General features: G+C 41.3%; 1 protein-coding gene across 2 annotated transcripts in view; it reads left to right on the top strand.

Moving 5' to 3' along the window:
* Nucleotides 1-5,420: 5,420 nt before the first annotated feature.
* Nucleotides 5,421-19,524, top strand: part of ATP2A2 (ATPase sarcoplasmic/endoplasmic reticulum Ca2+ transporting 2) — a 58,872-nt gene continuing 44,768 nt past the window's right edge. For both annotated transcript variants that reach the window (XR_002311865.2, XM_020882551.2), the window contains exons 1-5: nt 5,421-6,154; nt 7,032-7,049; nt 7,136-7,218; nt 14,788-14,892; nt 18,417-18,555. Coding sequence is in view for 1 of the 2 variants with exons in the window: in XM_020882551.2 (XP_020738210.1) it covers nt 6,037-6,154; nt 7,032-7,049; nt 7,136-7,218; nt 14,788-14,892; nt 18,417-18,555 (463 nt within the window). In the remaining variant the exon portion in view is untranslated. The remainder of the gene's footprint in view (nt 6,155-7,031; nt 7,050-7,135; nt 7,219-14,787; nt 14,893-18,416; nt 18,556-19,524) is intronic.

Here is a 19,524-nt window from a genome sequence, read left to right as displayed (position 1 = left end):
AGGGTTACTCCAGAGGGTTAAACAAGAGCCAATGTATAGAAGTTGTTAGTGGGAGGTGGATTCAGCCCAGAGTGAAACTGCTTTAATGATTAGAGCTGTCTGAATATGGAACAGACTGCCTTTTACCATCTCCATTGTCTTATGAGAGGGTTGCAGAGCGTTGGGAAGTTGGCATGTCATTTTTTTCTACTGGGCCTTTTCTGTCTACCTAGCTTTTTTTTTTTTTTTTTTCCTTCTTAATATTTATTTATTTGGCTGTGCTGGGTCTTAGTTGCAGCAGATCCCTGGGTCGGGAAGATCCCCTGGAGAAGGAAATGGCAACCCACTCCAGTATTCATTCCTAGAGAATCCCATGGACAGAGGAGCCAGGGGCTACCATCTACAGGGTCCCAAAGAGTCGGACATGACTGAAGAGACTTAGAATGTACACATGTGGGATCTTTAGATGTGGCATGTGGGATCTAGTTCCTCAACCAGGAATCAAACCTGGGCCCCCTGCATTGGGAGCTTCCAGTCTTAGTCCCTGGACCACCAGGGAAGTCTCTACCTAGCTTTTTAAACCAGCCTGCCTACTACCAGCTTCCCAGGTGGCACAGTGGTAAAGAATCTACCTGCCAATGCAGGAGACACAGGAGATGCCGGTTCTATCCCTGGATTGGGAAGATCCCCTGGAGTAGGAAATGGCAAACCATTCCAATATTCTTGCCTGGAAAATTCCATGGACAGAGGAACTTGACGGACTACAGTCCACGGGCTCTCAAGGAGTCAGACACATCTGAGCACGTATGCCTACTACCAGCTAATATCCTCCTTTATTCATTCCTTTGAGGGTCTTTGATCAAATCATGCATCTTTCTGAATCACAGTTTCTCTATCTCCTCTCCCTGCCCCCAACTGATTGAATATACCTACAGCCCTTGATTAAATAAATATATATATAATAATAAAAATATATATTAATAAATATATATATTTACTATATATATATATATATAGTACAGCTGACTCTTGAACAACACAGGGTTTGGAGTGTCCACCCTTTACGAGGTTGAAAAATCTGACTTGGCCCCCATACACAGTTCCTCCACATCCATAGTTCCAAATCCAAGGATTCAACCAACCACAGATAATGTAGTACTCCAGTATTCACTATAGGAAAAAAAGCTGAATATATGTGGACCCACACACTTCAAACCTGTGTTGTTCAAGGGTCAACTGTTTCTAAAACCCATTCTTACTTTGCTTAACCTTATTAACAAGAAGTATGTGTATAAAATCCATTGAACATAAGTTGATTTCTACTTAAAGAGTAACTGGATCTTTCTGCCTTTGGAAGGCTATGTTTTGCTAAATTTTGGCAACCTCTAAACAACATTTTTTTTTCCATTTATTTTTATTAGTTGGAGGCTAATTACATCATTGCAGTGGTTTTTGTCATACATTGAAATGAATTAGCCATGGATTTACATGTATTCCCCATCCCGGTCCCCCCTCCCACCTCCCTCCCCACCCGATCCCTCTGGGTCTTCCCAGTGCACCAGGCCCGAGCACCCAACCTGGGCTGGTGATCTGTTTCACCCTAGATAATATACATGTTTCGATGCTGTTCTCTTGAAACATCCCACCCTCGCCTTCTCCCAGAGTCCACAAGTCTGTTCTATACATCTGAGTCTCTTTTTCTGTTTTGCATATAGGGTTATTGTTACCATCTTTCTAAATTCCATAAATATGTGTTAGTATACTGTAATGGTCTTTATCTTTCTGGCTTACTTCGCTCTGTATAATGGGCTCCAGTTTCATCCATCTCATTAGAACTGATTCAAATGAATTTTTTAATGGCTGAGTAGTATTCCATGGTATTTATGTACCACAGCTTCCTCATCCATTCGTCTGCTGATGGGCATCTAGGTTGCTTCCATGTCCTGGCTATTATAAACAGTGCTGCGATGAACATTGGGGTGCACGTGTCTCTTTCAGATCTGGTTTCCTCGGTGTGTATGCCCAGAAGTGGGATTGCTGGGTCATATGGCTAAACAACATATTTTAGAGACACCAATGGGTTGAGGAACCAAGGGCATAATTGGTATGTGACATAGAAAGGGCCAAGCCCAGGTTTAAAAGCACACTGTTTCAGTTTAAGGGAATACAGATGGTTCCTGACTCATGATGATTTGAATTACAATTTTTCGACTTTATGATGATGTGAAAGCAACACATATTCAGCAAAAGCTGAATTTTGATCTTTTCCCAGGCCATCAATACACACTATCACCCTCTCTTAAGATGCTGGGCAGCAGGAGCCAACTGCAGCTCCCAATTAGCCACGCAGATCATGAAGAGTAAACACTGATACACTTAAAGCCATTCTGTTTTTCACTTTAAATAAATCACATGAGATATTCAACACTTTATTATAAAATAGATTTTGTGTTAGGTGATTTTGCCCAACTGTAGGCTAATGTGTGTTGAGCACGTTGAAGGTAGACTAGGCTAAGTTATGAAGCCCAGGAGTATATTATGTGTATTACATGCATTTTTGACTTATGACATTTTCAGCTTATGATGGATTTATCAGAACATAATCCCATGGTAAGTTGAGGAATAGCTGTATTCCAACCTCCGGGAAAATAGAAGACTTGTAAAGAACAGTCTGGTAACACTACCAATGTGAACTTACACATATGCTCATCTCTGAGAAACCTATAATGCTGCTTCGCTTTGTTTTCATTTGCTTTAAACCTAAACTTCACAGTCATTCACATGAGGCAACAGGACTTCCCTGGTGGTTCAGATGGTAAAGAATCTGCCTGACATGTGGAAGACTCAGGTTCTATCCATGGGTCAAGAAGATTCTGGAGAAGGGCATGACAACCCACTCCAGTATTCTTGCCTGGAGAATTCCATGGACAGAGAATCCTGGTGGATTACAGTCCATGGAGTCACAAAGAGTCAGACACAACTGAGTGACTAACACAACAACCTGTTTATTTCACTAATTGGAAATCAATAAACTTGAGTTCAGCAAAAACTTGCTGGGGCCCTTCCATGGCCCAGCCCTTTGCAAGTCATTGATAGATTAGGGATGGTGGGAACTCTATCATTCACTCAAATGATAGTAGGCATTCTATAAATGATATATACCAGGGGTCTTCTTCATCCTAATGATGGACAAGCTAGACAAGCTCCTGTCCTCATGGAGCTTACATCCTAGTAGGAGGAAACAGGCAGTAAACAGCTAAGCAGAAAACACATCAGTGGTAAGTGCTGTGAAGAAAATAAAACAATGTGATAGCCAGTGTGACCAGGGAGGATAGCCCTAGCCCTTTATATAGTCAGTCAAGATATCTCTGAGGAGGTAACATGTAAGCTGAGATCTGAAAGATAACATGGAACAAGGAGCTTGAAGATCTGGGGAACAGCATTCAGTACAAAAGCCCTGATCAGGAGCCTCTCAAGAAGCAGAAGTGCTGACAACTCCAAGCAGAGACTGAGCTGCGGATCCAAAGTCAAATGCTCCAGATAATTTCCAGACTGAGAAGGTTAACAATCCTCTTGCCTTTCTACCCTCACTGGGGTGAGGCAGAATGGGTAAGAAGTGCAGCAGACCTCGTCTGAGTAGGAAAAGAACCCCCAGCCCTCCATTACCACACCCCCACCATGCAATCACCTGTTCCTCCTGGAGGAGGCTCCATTCCTGTGACCTAACCAGTTTCTACCTTGTTTCTCTTAGTACACTGCCATGCAGTAGAATTTTTGTTTGTTTGTTTGGTGTAGGGTTTTGTTGGTTCTTTTCCAAGTATCAATCAAAACTGCATACCAGCCTCCACACCTTGGAAATAATTAAATGACCTGCCTGATTTTTTTTCAACCCGGTAATGCACTGTGATTTGCATGTTGAAGGACTTTATCTTAGCTGAGGTGATTTTTGTTCTGCTTTGGCTGGTGTGGATGGTACATCATAGCCAAACACAAAAGCAGACTACATGCTTCATCCTGCCACACAGTCCCTTAAGAAAATTGCTCTGTGATGCGAATATGTTCACCTTTTGCTCCTGAACTCAATGCGAAGGTCTTTTCCCCTGTTAAACAGTCTATTTATTTATTTGCCTGCACCTGGTCTTAGTTGCAGCCTTCTGGATCTTTAATTGCAGCGTGGGGGAATCTAGTTCCCTGACCAGGGATGGAACCTGGGCCGCCTACATTGGGAGTATGGAGTCTTACTTAGCCACTGGACCATCAAGGAAGCCCCAATAGTCTAATTTTTTTATATTAGCAAAATTCTCTTTATCTTGATGCTACATAGTTTTAAAAAATGTTTTACTTTTTAACCTAGAGTAGTTAATTTACAATGTTTTGTTAGTTCCAGGTGTACAGTTAAGTAATTCAGTTTTATAGCTATATTGTCAGATTCTTTTCTCATATAGGTTATTACAGACTACTGCGTTTCCCGTGCTATACAGTAGGTCTTTGTTGACGCATGTTTTATGCAGACCTCTAGAGCAAATATCTGAGGTTTAAGAGCAGATTTTGGATTAAAGTCCCTTTTTTCTGCTCCCAAGGAAAGTGGGAGTCTAGAAAATAGCCTGATCTTAATGTCCAAGCGACGCACCTTCTAGCACAACTCTCGCTTATTTAACAGTTACAGTACTGTAATCTGTGACTTCTGCGTATCAAAGGCTGTGTGGGATATTAAAGATAAAATAAAACCTCCTTCTTCCTCTCCCCAGAGTGGGATTCCCTCTGAGCACAGAAGGCGCTGGGGTAGGGCTGGTTATTTGCATGCGGTGGAGCTCTCGGCAGGGGGTGTAGGATGCGGTGTTCCCGAAGCGACAGATGAAGGATTTTGGCCGCGTGGGATGTGAACTGCGGAATTCCTCTCCTCGGTTCGTGAGAGGGACTCTGAAGGATATAAGATTAGGGACGAAGAGCGCGACCCTGGGGGCGGAGGGCGAGGGAGCGAGCCAAGGACACCAACCCCAGCACGCTTCCGGAAGCTCTCCGCCGACCGAGTTCGTAGGTTCTTCGGCCTCGCCTTCCCGGTCACCCCCAACGCGAGGCCGACTCTGAAGGGCAGGCAGTTCCCTAGGGGCAGCGAGTGCAAGAAACGCACCGTGAGCCCTCCACCCTCCTGGGTTCTACGTCTGCAGGTGGTTGAGCGGGGTAGGAATCGCGATCCTCATGAGTCTAAAGGAGGCCGCGGGCTCGCGCTCCTCCGAAGAGACGGCCGCAGAGTGCAGTGCGCGGGCGCAGCGCGCTCAGGCCTCGATCCGGGTTCCTGGGGGCGGTGCGCGGGAGGGGGCGGGGCTTGCGCGGCCGCGTGGGCGCCAGTCGCGCGGGAGGGAGGGCGCCGGAGGGAGGGGGCGGGGCCGCGCCGCCCGCGCCGCGCTGGGCCCTCTTGGCCAATGAGCGGCGTCCACATGCCGCGGCGGCGGCGAGAGGGGAGGCAGCCGCGGATAAATGCTATTAGAGCAGCCGCCGCGGAGCCGTCCCCGACGCCACCTCCTTCTCCTCCGCCGCAGTTTCCTCAGCTACTGTCGGGGGTGCAGAGCTGAGGGGACTTGGCGAGCGCTCTGCGCACCATCTTGCCGGCTTGCATCCCTCGCTCGGTTCCGCTCTCAAGCGTCGGCAGAGCACCCCCTCCTCCGGTCCGGGCGGGGCTGAGAATCACCACAGGAGAACGGGGAGGGGGCTTCTTGGCCGCGGCCTGCACTCCCGGCCGGCGGTTGAGGGTGAAGGAGGCCCTCCCTTCTGACGAGGGGAGGGAGGGTCAGGAACCCCCCCCCCCCCCGCCCGCCGTCCAGCTGTGCCCGGGGCGGGCACCGGCGAGGGCCGGACTGCGAGAGGGGTGGTTGTCTGGGGGAGGGGGCGCGGGGTGATTCAGCGCCCGACGAGGCGGAAGCGGCCGGAGGAGGAGGGAGGGGGAAAGACCAGTCCGCGCCTGGGCGCCCGGGGTGGCACGAGCCCGCGGCCCGAGTGCGAGGCGGAGGCGAAGAGGCCGCGGGGACTGGAGGCGAGGCCGGCCGGGCCCCCGCAGCCATGGAGAACGCACACACAAAGACGGTGGAGGAAGTGCTGGGCCACTTCGGCGTCAACGAGAGCACCGGCCTGAGCCTGGAGCAGGTCAAGAAGCTCAAGGAGAGATGGGGCTCCAACGGTAGGTGCCCGGCGCCGGGGCTGCAGGGGCCCCGCGCGGCTCGGCGCGGGCCCGAGAGCCAGGAAAGATGGCTGACCGGGCTCCACCTCGTGGGTCTCGGCTCCGCTCCCGCCGAAGGCTGCAGGCGACGGGTTGAGCCCGCGCGCCGGCCCCGCGGGAGAAGGGTTGCAGGCGGGGGGCGCCGGGGTCGGGTCTGCGCCTCTTCTTGACATCCGCGTGGCTCCAGCCCTTGACCTTTTACCGCACGCTCCTAGCTCGGCGGCTCTTCACCAGCAGCAGCTGGCCTCGCGGAGGGAGGGATGAGCCTCCTGCATCTGGGTTGAGCCTTGCGAGACATTTTCTCGTCCCTAGCCGGTTTATGAGGCGTCGCTGTAGTTGAGAATGCCTCTGACCGTTCTCCTACTACCCAAAGTTACACATCTGGCAGAAGTGATGACAGGGCTGAAATGACTCCTTGTTTCAGAAACCGTGCTTAGGTATTCATGAGATTTCACGTTTCGGAGTAGATCAGTACAACAAGTACTGCATATTTTCTTGGGGCAGCATTTTGACATGGTTTCTATTAAATACGGTTGAATGTTCATATATCTAGGTGCATCTTTCAAAGACAGTGATAATTTAGTAATTCTTTTTGGAAAGACAAGAGTGCTAAATTTTTTTCCTTTTACACGTTTCGGAGTAGATCAGTATAAGTACTGCATGTTTTCTTGGGGTAGCATTTTGGTATGGTTTCTATTAAATATGGTTGAATGTTCATATATCTAGGGCATCTTTCAAAGACTGATAATTTAGTAATTCTTTTTGGAAAGACAGAGTGCTAAAATTTTATTTTTTTTTTCTTTTCCTTCTCGACACGTTGCCTGATGAATTTCTACAGAGTTACCGGCTGAAGAAGGTAAGTAATCTTAACATGTTTTTTCTCCCCCCTCTGTATGCTGATCTTAAGATGACATTTACAACAAATATGTTTCTTTCTAACAGGAAAAACCTTGCTGGAACTTGTGATTGAGCAGTTTGAAGACTTACTAGTTAGAATTTTATTGTTGGCAGCATGTATATCTTTTGTAAGTATAAAGAAATTTCTTTACTTTCCCCAAAGTTGAGACTATACCTTAGATGAAAAAGCAGGAAACAGCTGTCTACTGAGTGAGAACATTTTATTTGGAGATTTAAGCTGTGTTTTCATGTTTTTGGTTTTTGGTTTTTTTTTAAATACTCTAGGTATTTGAAAATTATAAATAGAACACGCCATTCGTGTACAGAAAATAAACGAATGCCTGACATTTGCAGTGTGCTTAGAAATTGTTGCCAAATGTGGCAAGCAGGGTCTTTATAAATTCTTGTGGTTTATCAGTTTTTAATATCAAAAAGTTCCTTATTGGAAGGCTTTTTCTGTTTGGGTTCTTCCATTGTGTAAGATCATACTAAGATGATGTTGGGCTCTTTGTAGTCTGTAAATAGAACTTACAAAAGGAATATTCCAGTTGCTCTCCCTTCCTGGTAATGGCAAGGTGACAGTTGTTTCTGACAGTGACAAGAATGATGACGGCAGTGATGGCACCACTGTTGACCAAATTTGGTCACTGACCTTTAGGGTAGTATATTTATCTAAATTGGACCCCCGTCTTGAGTGGCTCCTAGGTTGAGAGAACAAGGTTTAGTACACTTGGTTCTAGATCTTAAAAAAAAAAAAAAAACACATTGTTTTTTCATGTTCTGTGTGTGCTTACCTGCTTGAGTCCTGTATGGTTGCTAAGAAACTGGTGAAATGAAAAGAACAGCATAAGAAAGGTGATGGACATTGAAAAGGATAATTCTAGATTCCTACAGTTTTTTTTCCTGTTCAGCATTAATGTTTTATTGCATTTTTTCCCTCGTGAGCAATGGACCTCCAAATTTTCCTAAAAATGGTCATGAGTAGGACACAGATGTTCTTAATCCTAACAAGAGATGCCTTTTGTTCTTTAAAGTACAGTTTTTTATTCTTATAAAAACCAGGATGAGAAATGTGATAACTTTTCAGGCTTTGCAAACGACACAACTTCAAGGTTTCTTTTTTGTGTGTTTGTAAAAGACGCATGCAAGCCTCAGGGATCTACCTCAGTCTTTATTGACAGCCTTACCCCAGAGGGCTATTTTGAGAACTAAATACATGAAGCAATGAGCATTTGTTTACTTTAGGTAAAGGGAAAAAATTGGCAAGAGGTGAGCTTTTTTGAAATTTCTGACTCAAATTCTGCCGTAAGACTGAAATATATCATGCCATGTTAGCCAAGTGATGTGTAGCCATTAATAATTAATTCCTCACAAATGTCTTCTATGGTTTTCATTGAAGAAAATTAAGAGAGTATCATAGCAACTTACACGGCTTCTGAGTTAGTCACTATATTGTATATGTGTCTGTCTGTTCTTGGTTAGTTAAAAATTCTCAGTTAGTGGGTGTTGCTTTACCAATTCAAAGAGGTAGTGCTGTTTAATTAGTTTCAGTACATTGTCATGGGACAAAACAACTAATGTGTTTGAGCTAGTATAATGCTTATGCTTAAGCTGGCTATGTAATGTTAAAATAGTCTCAAGTTTTGCAGTTTTGATACTGGGCTTCAGTAAAGTCATTGGGAACCTCTTAGAAGTTAATCAGGTGCTGTATACAAGCCAAAGATTAAAAAAAAATTTTATTGAGATATTTTGTGTGTGTGATTTAAGGCAGTGTTGGAACATCAGTGGCATTATTTCCACTAGACAGGCTATTGACTGTTTGGGTTGTATAGAATCTCGAGTGGCCAGTTTTGAGTGACTTTATATTAATACTTTGCATTATGAGGTAGTTTTTACTTTGTTGTTTTGGCTGTGCCTTAAGGCTTGGGGGAACTTTAGTTCCCCAATCCAGCTATGGTAGTGACAGTGCCGAATCCTAACCTCTGGACCACCAGGAAATTCCCTCAAATGGGTTTTTAAATACATGTTTTAATTTTGTTGTAAGGTAGGATGTTGACTTTTTATATCTTCACAGTTGAAGTTTGAGTTACCTTTTCGGTAACTACATGGAATTATTGCTTAAGAAATGAACTGTGTTATGTTTTTATTTTATGGGCTGCTAGACAGAAAAAAGTTTTGGCTTCCCAGGTGGCTCAGTGGTAAAGAATCCACCTGCCAAGCAGGAGACCCAGGTTCAGTTCCTGGATTGGGAAGATCCCCTGAGGAAGGAAATGGCAATCCACTCTGGTATTCTTGCCTGGAAAATCCTATGGACAGAGGAGCCTGGTGGGCTACAGTCCATGCGGTTGTGGAGTTGGACATGACTTAGCGACTAAAGAAACAGGAAAGTTTAAACGTTTATTGTTTAGGAAGTACTGTAATTTTAATTTGCTTTGATTTGTTTGATGAAGACATTGCGGATATAAACCTGTTGATCTTCATGGGGATTGGGACTACTGCTGCATTGTACTTGACCTTTTCGGTCCACATTTCTTTTATCTGTGAAAAGAGCAAGGAATCTTTTGTGAGAATCATTTGATTCCTATGCACTTCCCTGGTGGCTCAGGCAGTGAAGAATCTGAGTTTTTTGATTCCTGTTCATTTATCAGGCAAAACAGTAAAAAGTACATGTTCTTTTGGAGAAGCAAATAGGTTTATAATCAATACATAATGCATTATCAGGTTCTACTCAAGAAGTACTAGGCTTTCGTGACATATTTCAAATATCAAATTAAGTAGTAAACTGTTAACCAAAGTTAATATTTTGCTGATGCAGAAAGTAGGGAACAGCATTAATGTTTTACACTTGTGACCTGTAGGGATAAAGTTTAATTAACTTGTCCTTGGGTTGGAAGAAGTGAGCTGTGTGTCTTCGTTGCATATGAAGTAACATTAGAAATTCCTTGACATTTAGTACCTTCCTTTCCTTTCACTTTTTGTTTCTATCCCCCTTGTCCACCAGCTTTGCCCTTCATGTAACACATCATGATTGCTTAATTGGACTGCCTGTTCGTTTCTCTCTTCACTGCTTTGTTAGGAGTTGAGCATCTTAGGTACATAGCACGAACACTGGGGATACAGCTTGGAAGGAAATGCAGTATCTTACATGGAGCTGACATTCTAATGGAGACAGATAAAAAAGTAAAATATTTAATAATCTGTTGGATTGGATATAGTGCTGTGGAGAAAAAGTGGGTGAGGAGGGTGGTGGCGGAATGGGGGACCATGTGGAAAGAGTGCAATTTTCAAATTGGGAAGTCAGGAGAGAGGCATCTAAGGTGATGGTTACCTGAGGGAAGTGAGCATGAGGACTATTTGTCTCCTTTGTCTGAATTATGTTCTCTGTGGTAACACAATTTGCATAATTTTTTCTGTCTTTCATCCAAATTTCCCCATCTCAGCTACTTAGATTGACCCTAAAATGCTAATTAAGCTTTCTTAGTCCAAGACACTTCTCAACTTTTCATTTATATTTGAATAATTTGTCTTTCCTACTGAGACCTTTGAAGGGATTATTAATTCCTTTTAGAGCCTAGGTTATTGCTTTTGTTAAATACCTGGATGAGTTTGTGTTGGTAGCATTTTCAAAATACATGAAATTCATTTACTTTGCTTTTCTCAATAAGATATATTCAAGAAGTATTTGCTAATGTAGTGATTTGAAATTTTTCCTGTGCTTTAATTATTTGGAAGGATAAAACGGGCAGTTTACTGATTGATTTCAGTAATTTATTTAGAGCCTGTCTTTAAAAGATGGTTTGAAAAGTGAATGTCTACGGGCTTTTTGTTTTATTTTAAAAAAGATTGTATTCTCAAATCTGGAAATATTGAGTGTTTCCACTTGAACTTTGTATCTGGATTGGTAGAGAATATATAGTCTAATTCATACCATTCTTTTTGAAGAAATCATTTATTTTGAGTGTATTGTCATTGCTCTTCAGGGACTGGGGATGGGGAGCTTTCTCTAGTTGCGGTGAGCGGGGTTACTCTCTAGTAAGCGCTTCTCACTGCAGTGATTTCTCCGTTGCGGCTCCCAGGCTCTAGAGCGCAGACTTAGTTCTCTGTGGCACGTGGAATCTTCCCGGATCAGGATTCAAACCTGTGTCTCCTGCATTGGCAGGCTGATTCTTCACCACTGAGCCACCAGGGAAGCCCCCATACTATTCTTATAATAGCTGATTTTTCTCTCCCCAGATAGTTGTTGTAACACTTATCGGTGATACTTTCTTGTGAAGTGCTTAGTTTCTGTTTTTTCTTTCTAAAATTTTTGATACAGATTTTTCCTTCATCTAACAAGTGTTTGAGTGCTCAAATGCATTGCAGATTTCTGAGGAGACAAGAAGAATGCAGGCCTGGTACATGTTTTAGGACCCTCAGTCCTAAGAATGTGCTTATCTCTCGTTTTCTTTTAACAGTGATGTTAAGAGCTCTACATATTACTCTGACGTGTAGATAATTGAGTCACACATGACCTAGTTTATATCAGAACATGTCTTTTTAACTTGGATTAAATTTTGCTTAATTAAATCCTGCTCTCTGACATTTTTGGCTCTACCATCAGAAGTTACTGCTGCGATCAGCCTTACAGATAGCACAGAGAAGGTATGCTACCCTATCTAAAGTTAACCTCGCTAGGGAATTTCCCTGGTAGTTCAGCACTTTAGGGCTTCCCTCGTGGCTCAGAGGGTAGAGTCTGCCTGCAGTGCAGGATATCCGGATTCAAACCCTGGGTGAGGAAGATTTCCTAGAGAAGGTAATGGCAACCCACTGCAGTATTCTTGCCTGGAGAATTCCATGGACAGAAGAGTCTGACAGGCTGCAGTCCATGGGGTCGCAAAGAGGCGGACACAGCTAAGAGACTAAGCACACAAAACGCAACCAGTGTGCTCACTGCTAGGGCCTGGTTCGATTCCTGGACAGGGAACTAAATAAATAAAGTGACCTAGCAAGTGATTACTTTGAATGGGATTGACAAGTTTGAAACTTTTGATCCTGTTGGATCTGGATAAGGTAAGCCCCAGAAGTACTTTTACTGTATTAATAGTGAAAAGCAGGGAAAGAAGAAACACTGCCTAAAATGATTCTACAGCAGTCTTTCCAGTTCCTTTTGATAATGTTGATGAGTTAGTTACCTTCTTGCTCTGTGTTTAGTTCATATACTACTAGGTAGGGACTTGTGTGAGATTTGTTTATTTATGAATCTGTATGCAATAAATATATGGTGAGCATCGCCTATATGCCGGAGACTCTTCTAGGACCCTGCAGATAGAACAGTGAACAAAAGGAAATACAAACAGATAATCCTTTATATTCAACCTGTTCTCAGTAAAGATTTTTTAGAAACATTTCCCCTCCCTGCCTCTGTATATTTTGTGTAATTTCTGGTGAACCGTAATTATGAACTGACTGTACTATAATGCTAAAAAGACATAATAACGTGTCATGTGTCATCCAGTTTCCCTCTCCTTTTCACTACCCCTTCCCAAACTCATGAAGTCTTTGATTTCTCAGCAGCATCTTCCCATTTACACAAGAGAGATTTTTTTTTTTTTCAATTAAACAAAACCATGAAGGACTACACAGTGTGGTTTGAACATGATCGACTGTATTGATTCTTAGGAGTAAATGAAATATGGTTCATCTTTATTTTAAGTTATAGCACTTAATTCTTTGGGTTGTGGGTTTCAGAATATTCTTTGAAGTGTTTAGCAAATTGGTAGTTGTGAACGTTAAATAGGTCCAGCACTATCCTTCCACATTTTGCCCACTAGTTTGGCCCACTAGTTTGGCCCACTAGTTTCTTACCAGGCAATAATCACACATTGGACAGAACCTTCAAATAACTGAATGCCTGTGTTTCTTCCACATAAACGTTTAAAGTCACATAGTGGAAGAAAAGGCTACTGCATAATACAGATGAGGGCTGTTGCATTACTGATGAATACCACTTGTGCAAAGGAGCCACACATTTCTTGAAAAGTAGAAGCTGCTTGCTTGCCTGAGTCTTTGCCTTTGCTCCAGTGGATATGGAATATTGCTTTAAGTTTGTTCCTCAGGCCTAGCTGCCAAGAGGGAAATTCATACTCACTTTAACAAGGTGTGAAGCTTATCTTACAGTTGCTAATGCTTCACTGACCTTCTGGAAAGGTCCTTGCTACTCTTCAAGTTGAGCCATTTTTCTCCCCCAAGAGCTAATTAAGTTTCTTATTTCTGATATGCTCTCCTTGGCAAATGTTTGAAAGGCTAGTATCAAAGCAGCTGTGATCTTGCATCTATCAAAATTTATAACTTCCTAGAGAAGTTTTCATTTTGGCATTAGGCCTGGCCTTAACACCAGGAATGCCCTGTCGAAAGCTTGCAGCAACAATTTCCATTCATTCTGGTGTTTTTGCCTGCCCTGGTTCATTAGCTGTCAGTTGTGATTGGCATCTTTCAGGACCTTGTCCTTGTGTCTCCTGGATTTTTTTCCTGCTCAAATTGCTGTTTCTTTTGTTGGTGCTATGGTGGTGAGAATACCTAACAAATTGATATTTGTTGTTAATTCATTGTTGCCCTCTTTTAACTTGGAAAATTCATGTTGGATCTTGCCTTAATCATCTTTCTGCTTGTTTGCTGTTTCTGTCAAAGCTCATCTTATGGTGTTCACTAGGTACAAACTTAGTCACTAGCTTCATTATTGTCATAAATCATATCTGACAATATTCAATGGATCAAAAACAGTGCTTTCCTTGTTTACTGAATAGATCTTTTAAAGAAAAGATTTCATTGTGGAATATGCAAACATTTTAAGTAGTGTTAAAAGGCAAAGGCAAATCTTACCTCCCAGATTGAATCATGAGATGTGTTTAACATCCTTTTGGATTGGCAGTTTTCCACAAAAATTTGTTGTTGAAAGTTTAACCATTTAGATGCCTCTTTTTATTTATCATTGTGTTGGATTCTCTCTTATTACAGATGTTCAGTTATGAAGTACAGTGTGTCTTTCTTTAGCTTTTAAACCTGAGAGTTATGGTTGGGTGAGCTAGAGGTTAATTCTTGCTCACTTTTCTTGGGACAGTGTTCTGTGGCCAGTTATGACACTTTTGGGTTTAGATTGTCTCTGAAGTGCTGTGTTGCTATACTAGATGTCATATGGAGGTTAACCTTTAGAATACATTCCTTATCTCAGAACAACCTTGCAGTGATGACCTTCAGTAGCACCACTGAAAATATGTGGGACATTAGCAGTTTATGTACACTAATATTAAAGTGAGTGGTTAAATTACTTTTACTATGAATTTGTGCCACATAGGTATTATCTCATATGAGTATTAACCAAATTAACAAAGTTTGATGTTTGCCTTTTAAATTAGGAATTTATTTCTTCTGAAAAATATACATAGGAAATGGATGGGATTTACTTCTCCAAAGTATTTGTTTTGGATTTTAAACCAATTATTACATGAAAAATAGATTAGTTCTTAAGGATATTGTTAAGAAGTTTATAGTTTTGAGTGTTAAGAGTTAGAACAAGATATAAGCTTGTCATTTATGTCATTACATTTTGCTACCTTTTGTTTCTAAGGATGATAAGAAAAGATTTTATGTATCGTAATAGTGCCAGCCACTTTTGTGGTAAGAACACATTACAGTTCTAATAAATGTCATTTCTCTTTTAGGTTTTGGCTTGGTTTGAAGAAGGTGAAGAAACAATTACAGCTTTTGTAGAACCTTTTGTAATTTTACTTATATTAGTAGCCAATGCAATTGTGGGTGTATGGCAGGTAAGCAATAATTCCTGCAGTGCTAAATTTTGGTAATTTATGTAAGAGATTTAAACTGTTCATCTTTCTATTATCTGTTTTTTTCTGCTGTGGAACTGCCTGTGTTTTTTATCTATTAAATTATTTAATGGCAAAATTTTAGACCTGATGCATATATACTCTGCTGTTAAAATTGCTCATTCTCCATGGTAGCATGGAATCAAGAAAAGTGGTTAAAGAAGCTACTTAAGGAAAACCAGAAAATTTGAGAACCAGTATCTGTTTATATTTCCTAGTTGCTTCCTATGAAAGACTTCATAAAACCAGTGTCATTTTTATTATCCTTGGATTTGTGTGTGGATTTAGCTATAAAAGTTATTTGAATCCTAAATAATTTCACTTTCAGAGCATATTCCTGGCTGTTTTCCCTTAATTGTCCAGTGCCCAGGCCTTATCCCCAGAATGGAAGATAATTTTCCTGCAGAAACATCATGGGATCACACTTTTGCTTCACGTCTGCATGATACGTCTCCTGCTAATAGCTAGTTTGAGAATTTTAACTTTTCTAGGACTGTGGGTCTGTTTGATTTTTGTTTTCTATATAGTTTAACAGATTCAGGCTAATACTTCACAGTCATCTTTTGAATATTAATCTTTTAGATTTTTGACGGATATAGTCACCTCTTTGAGGACTAAAATAGAGTGCATCTGTCATTTGTGCAAACATCTTCTACACATACTTAGTCCTGTTGAAATTGTAAACTTATTAGTAAACATGAAGGCCTTTGGGTAATGAGCTCATTTAGAAAGATGCCTCCTACAAGAAATGTTCCATATTCCTCTTGATTTTTAAAAAAATTGCTTGTAGTTAAGTAGATATGATACTTCTGTGCATTATTTAGGCAAAAGAAACAATACACAGCATTAGACTGTCCTTAAGTTAGTAGTGCGTGGTTTTTTGTTTTGTTTTGTTTTTAGTAGTGCGTGTTTTTAAATGTACACCATTTACACAGTAGGTGTGAAAGTTGATCAGTTGTGTCCGACTCTTTGAGACCCTATACAGTCATGGAATTCTCCAGACCAGAATATTGGAGTGGGTAGCCGTTTCCTTCTCCTGGAGATCTTCCCAACCCAGGGATCGAACCCAGATCTCCCACATTGCATGCGATTCTTTACCAGCTGAGCCACCAGGGAAGCCCAAGAATACTGTAGTGGGTAGCCTATCCCTTCTCCAGCAGATCTTCCCAACCCAGGAATTGAACTGGGGGTCTCCCGCCTTGCAGGTAGATTCTTTACCAGCTGAGCTACAAGAGTGATTTTATACACAGATACCCTTTGACAGATGTGACACGGAAGTTCAGAGGGATTGACTTATCAAAGGCCATATAGGTAGTACATACATAGAGTATCTGAGATTTATATCCAGGACCAGACTGGATAGAAGTAAAATAAAATCTTCCAGCAGTTTTTACAGGACTTTTATGTATGTTTTAACTTGGAAGAGTAACATTGTTACATCTTAATCCTATTTACATAATATACAGAAGAGTATGTGCCAGTACTGTAGGGTTCTTGCTTTCTATAAGTAAGGGGAGTTAACAGTGTAAGGTAGTATTTGGGAGGGGTCGGGCATGTATTTCTGATTAGTGTCATCAAGGACAGCTGACAAGCAATTGGGGGAACTATAGAGAAATGGAGTTTTCTGGGTGGAGGGTGGGGAGAATATTCCAGAGAGGGAATGGCATGATCAGAGAAGTACAGAGTGTGTTTGAGGAATGACATTTAGACCTATTTGGATTTGAGTGGAGTAGGTAGGAGTTAAAACTTTTAGAACAAAGGAGACCTCAGACGGTCTTCTAAGTTTTTGTTTGTAGTAAGTTAGGTATATTTGTCTTTCCCCAAGCTGACTTGTTTTTTGATGTAATCTGAATCCACGGTCATTTGCTTCCCTTTTCCATCCTTTGTACTATATAAATATTCCTTTTGATAGTTTGGGTTGGTGGCCGGCAGGGGAGGCTCTTTAAGTGATTTTAATTGGCATCTTCATCCTGGGGGTCTGAGATAGTTTATCTTTTAAGTTTATGCTTCTAATTTAAATGTGCCTTTGCTGATTTTTAATAGAAGCAAAATACAGTGTTCCTGGACATCTTAACCTTGATCAGTCCAGTTAAACTTTACCTGACATGACCTTGAGGAAGGAGAAAATAGTAAAACTGCCATAATTCATACATTCAGGGGGGAAAATCCTGAGGAAAAAATGATTTCAAATTTGACTAATTGAATAGCAGCAGTGCTCAGAATTTATTATTTCTACACTATCAGTAATGCTTGAACTTAGCCTTAAGTAGATCTGATAGAGATTTAAATTATTTTTGTCATGAACTTCCCAAATTTAAGGTTTCCTATACTTTTTCAGGGATGCATATGTAAAAAGTGAGACACACATGCCAATAGCTTTGTTTTCTCTCATCTGAATTCTCTTTTTAAGCAGGTTTGGGGATTTAATTTTTACCACAAGGCAAAAAATGAGAATACATGGTATTGAGTGTAAATTTTATCTAAGTAAAGGTTAAATTGAAAATGTTTAGATTAGAAGGCAATGTGAAAGAAATGAACAAATTTTTTCCTTTGTCCGTTGAATTGAGTAACCTCACTTGGGCACTTGCTTTGTAGACTTGCTCCTTCTAATTGCTTATTTTCTAAGAGAATAAAAGGCAAATTTGGCATATAAACTTCTGCCTCCCCTTAAAGGAACTTTCCCTTAGCATTTTTTCAACATGACTCATTTTAATTGTACATCTTTCATCTTGAAATTAGGGAAGAAAAATTGTGTGTGACCAAGTCTTGACATGTTCATATATAATATTATGGTGACTATGGTTTGTGACTGGCAGTGCTGCCAGCCATTTATTGGTCTCTGCCACTGAAGAGAGATTTAGAATTTGTGAGGAGACGTAAAACTTGGTTTTCTTAATTCATCACTCAAAGCATTTACTGTGTGCCAAAGCACAACCTAAGCATTTTATAGATAGCTTGTAAATTCTCACACCCGTTGAGAGTGGGTGGGTACTGTTAGTGTCCTGGTTTTGTAGGCAGTAAACCTTGTCTGTCATGTCACTTACCCACAGTCAACATAGCTTTTGAGTGGAAGAGCCTGGGATGAGCCTGGGCAGTCCAGACCCAGACCATCAGCTTTCATGGGAGACAAGATTGATTTAATGGTATGAGTGAGTGAGGTTAAAGGTGAGAGCCATGTTGCATGGTGTGCTTAGGGACAGCAGGTTCTAATAATTGCTTTTCTCCATTGATTTTATCCTTACTCTTAGGGTGCTTAGTTTTTTCATTTTTAATACAAAATCAAAAGAGCCTAGTGTTTATTATCTTAAGATGTGAATCATTTACTGTGAATGTTATTAATGTGCATCTCTTGTGGGTTTTTTTTTTTTTAATTCACATTTAGGTTAGAACTCTAAAATTTGATTCCTAGGGCTAGAAACATTTAGCAGTGGCAGGCTGTGTTTACTAATTTGTTTTCTTTTTTACAGGAAAGAAATGCTGAAAATGCAATTGAAGCCCTTAAAGAATATGAGCCTGAAATGGGCAAAGTGTATCGACAGGATAGGAAGAGTGTACAGCGGATTAAAGCTAAAGACATAGTTCCTGGTGATATTGTAGAAATTGCTGGTGAGTTGAGTTTGGTCATTTTTTATTTTAAGGTTGTATGTTTGAATGCAGTCCTTTCCTCAGGGTTCATACTTAGAAGTTTTAGAAGTTAGGCTCATGTGTATCGATTATATTAACAGATTTTTAGTGCTATCCAAACAAATTAGGGTTTTTTCTAAAAGTTCAACGTGTTTTGGGACCTCCCTTCACGTTGAGAAGATTTTTCTGTTTTAAAAAAAAACAAAGGTGTTTTGAATTACTGTGCTTATTATTTTCAGTACATTTTAGAAATCTAGTGCTAGTGAGATGAACTTAATCTTGATTTGACAGTTGTAGTGAGCAGTTTGTTAGAATACTAGTTAATGAGTACATGGTTTTTCCTGTTTTGGTTCTAGGCACGAATAATAAGTCAGACTTGCAACTGTCAAACCATACTGATGGTTAAGGGTAATTTCATGACTTTAAAAGCTCTACTTAAAAATATTTTGACATGGCACTGAGCCAGGGATGTCAGCCAGAGATTCGGGTTTGGGCTTTTAAAGAGTGAGTCCTCTGCCATGCCAGAGCTCTTCACAGATCTCAGAGGTCCTCCTTGCTGTAGGTCAGTGCCAAGTTTTCAGACAGCCCAGAATGCCCCTAGAGCCAGTCAGAACAGCTAATCTTTTTGCAGGGGAATCATTACATTGGGTTCTTCAAATCATTGTGGTTTTTCACACCCTCTGAACTCAGCATGCTTGTTTTCTCTTTGTGAGTGGTCTTAGAGTAACACTTTCACATTGGCTTGTGGGGAAGCGTGCTTGTCTCTGTTGTCTTACTCTCCTGAGAGTTCGGAGTGCTGCATCTCTTGGCTTGTGCTGTACAGTTTTGACTTTTGAAAGTAAATTACTGGGACTTCCAGTGGTTAGGACTCCGCACTCTTCAATACAGGGGTTGGGGAACTACGATCCTGCATGCTGCTTGGTGTGACTAACAACAAAAACCCGCTACCTT

This window comes from Odocoileus virginianus, chromosome 12 (assembly GCF_023699985.2).
Source record: "Odocoileus virginianus isolate 20LAN1187 ecotype Illinois chromosome 12, Ovbor_1.2, whole genome shotgun sequence".
Classification (NCBI taxonomy): Eukaryota; Metazoa; Chordata; class Mammalia; order Artiodactyla; family Cervidae; genus Odocoileus; species Odocoileus virginianus.
This window is presented reverse-complemented; position numbering and strand designations above follow the sequence as displayed.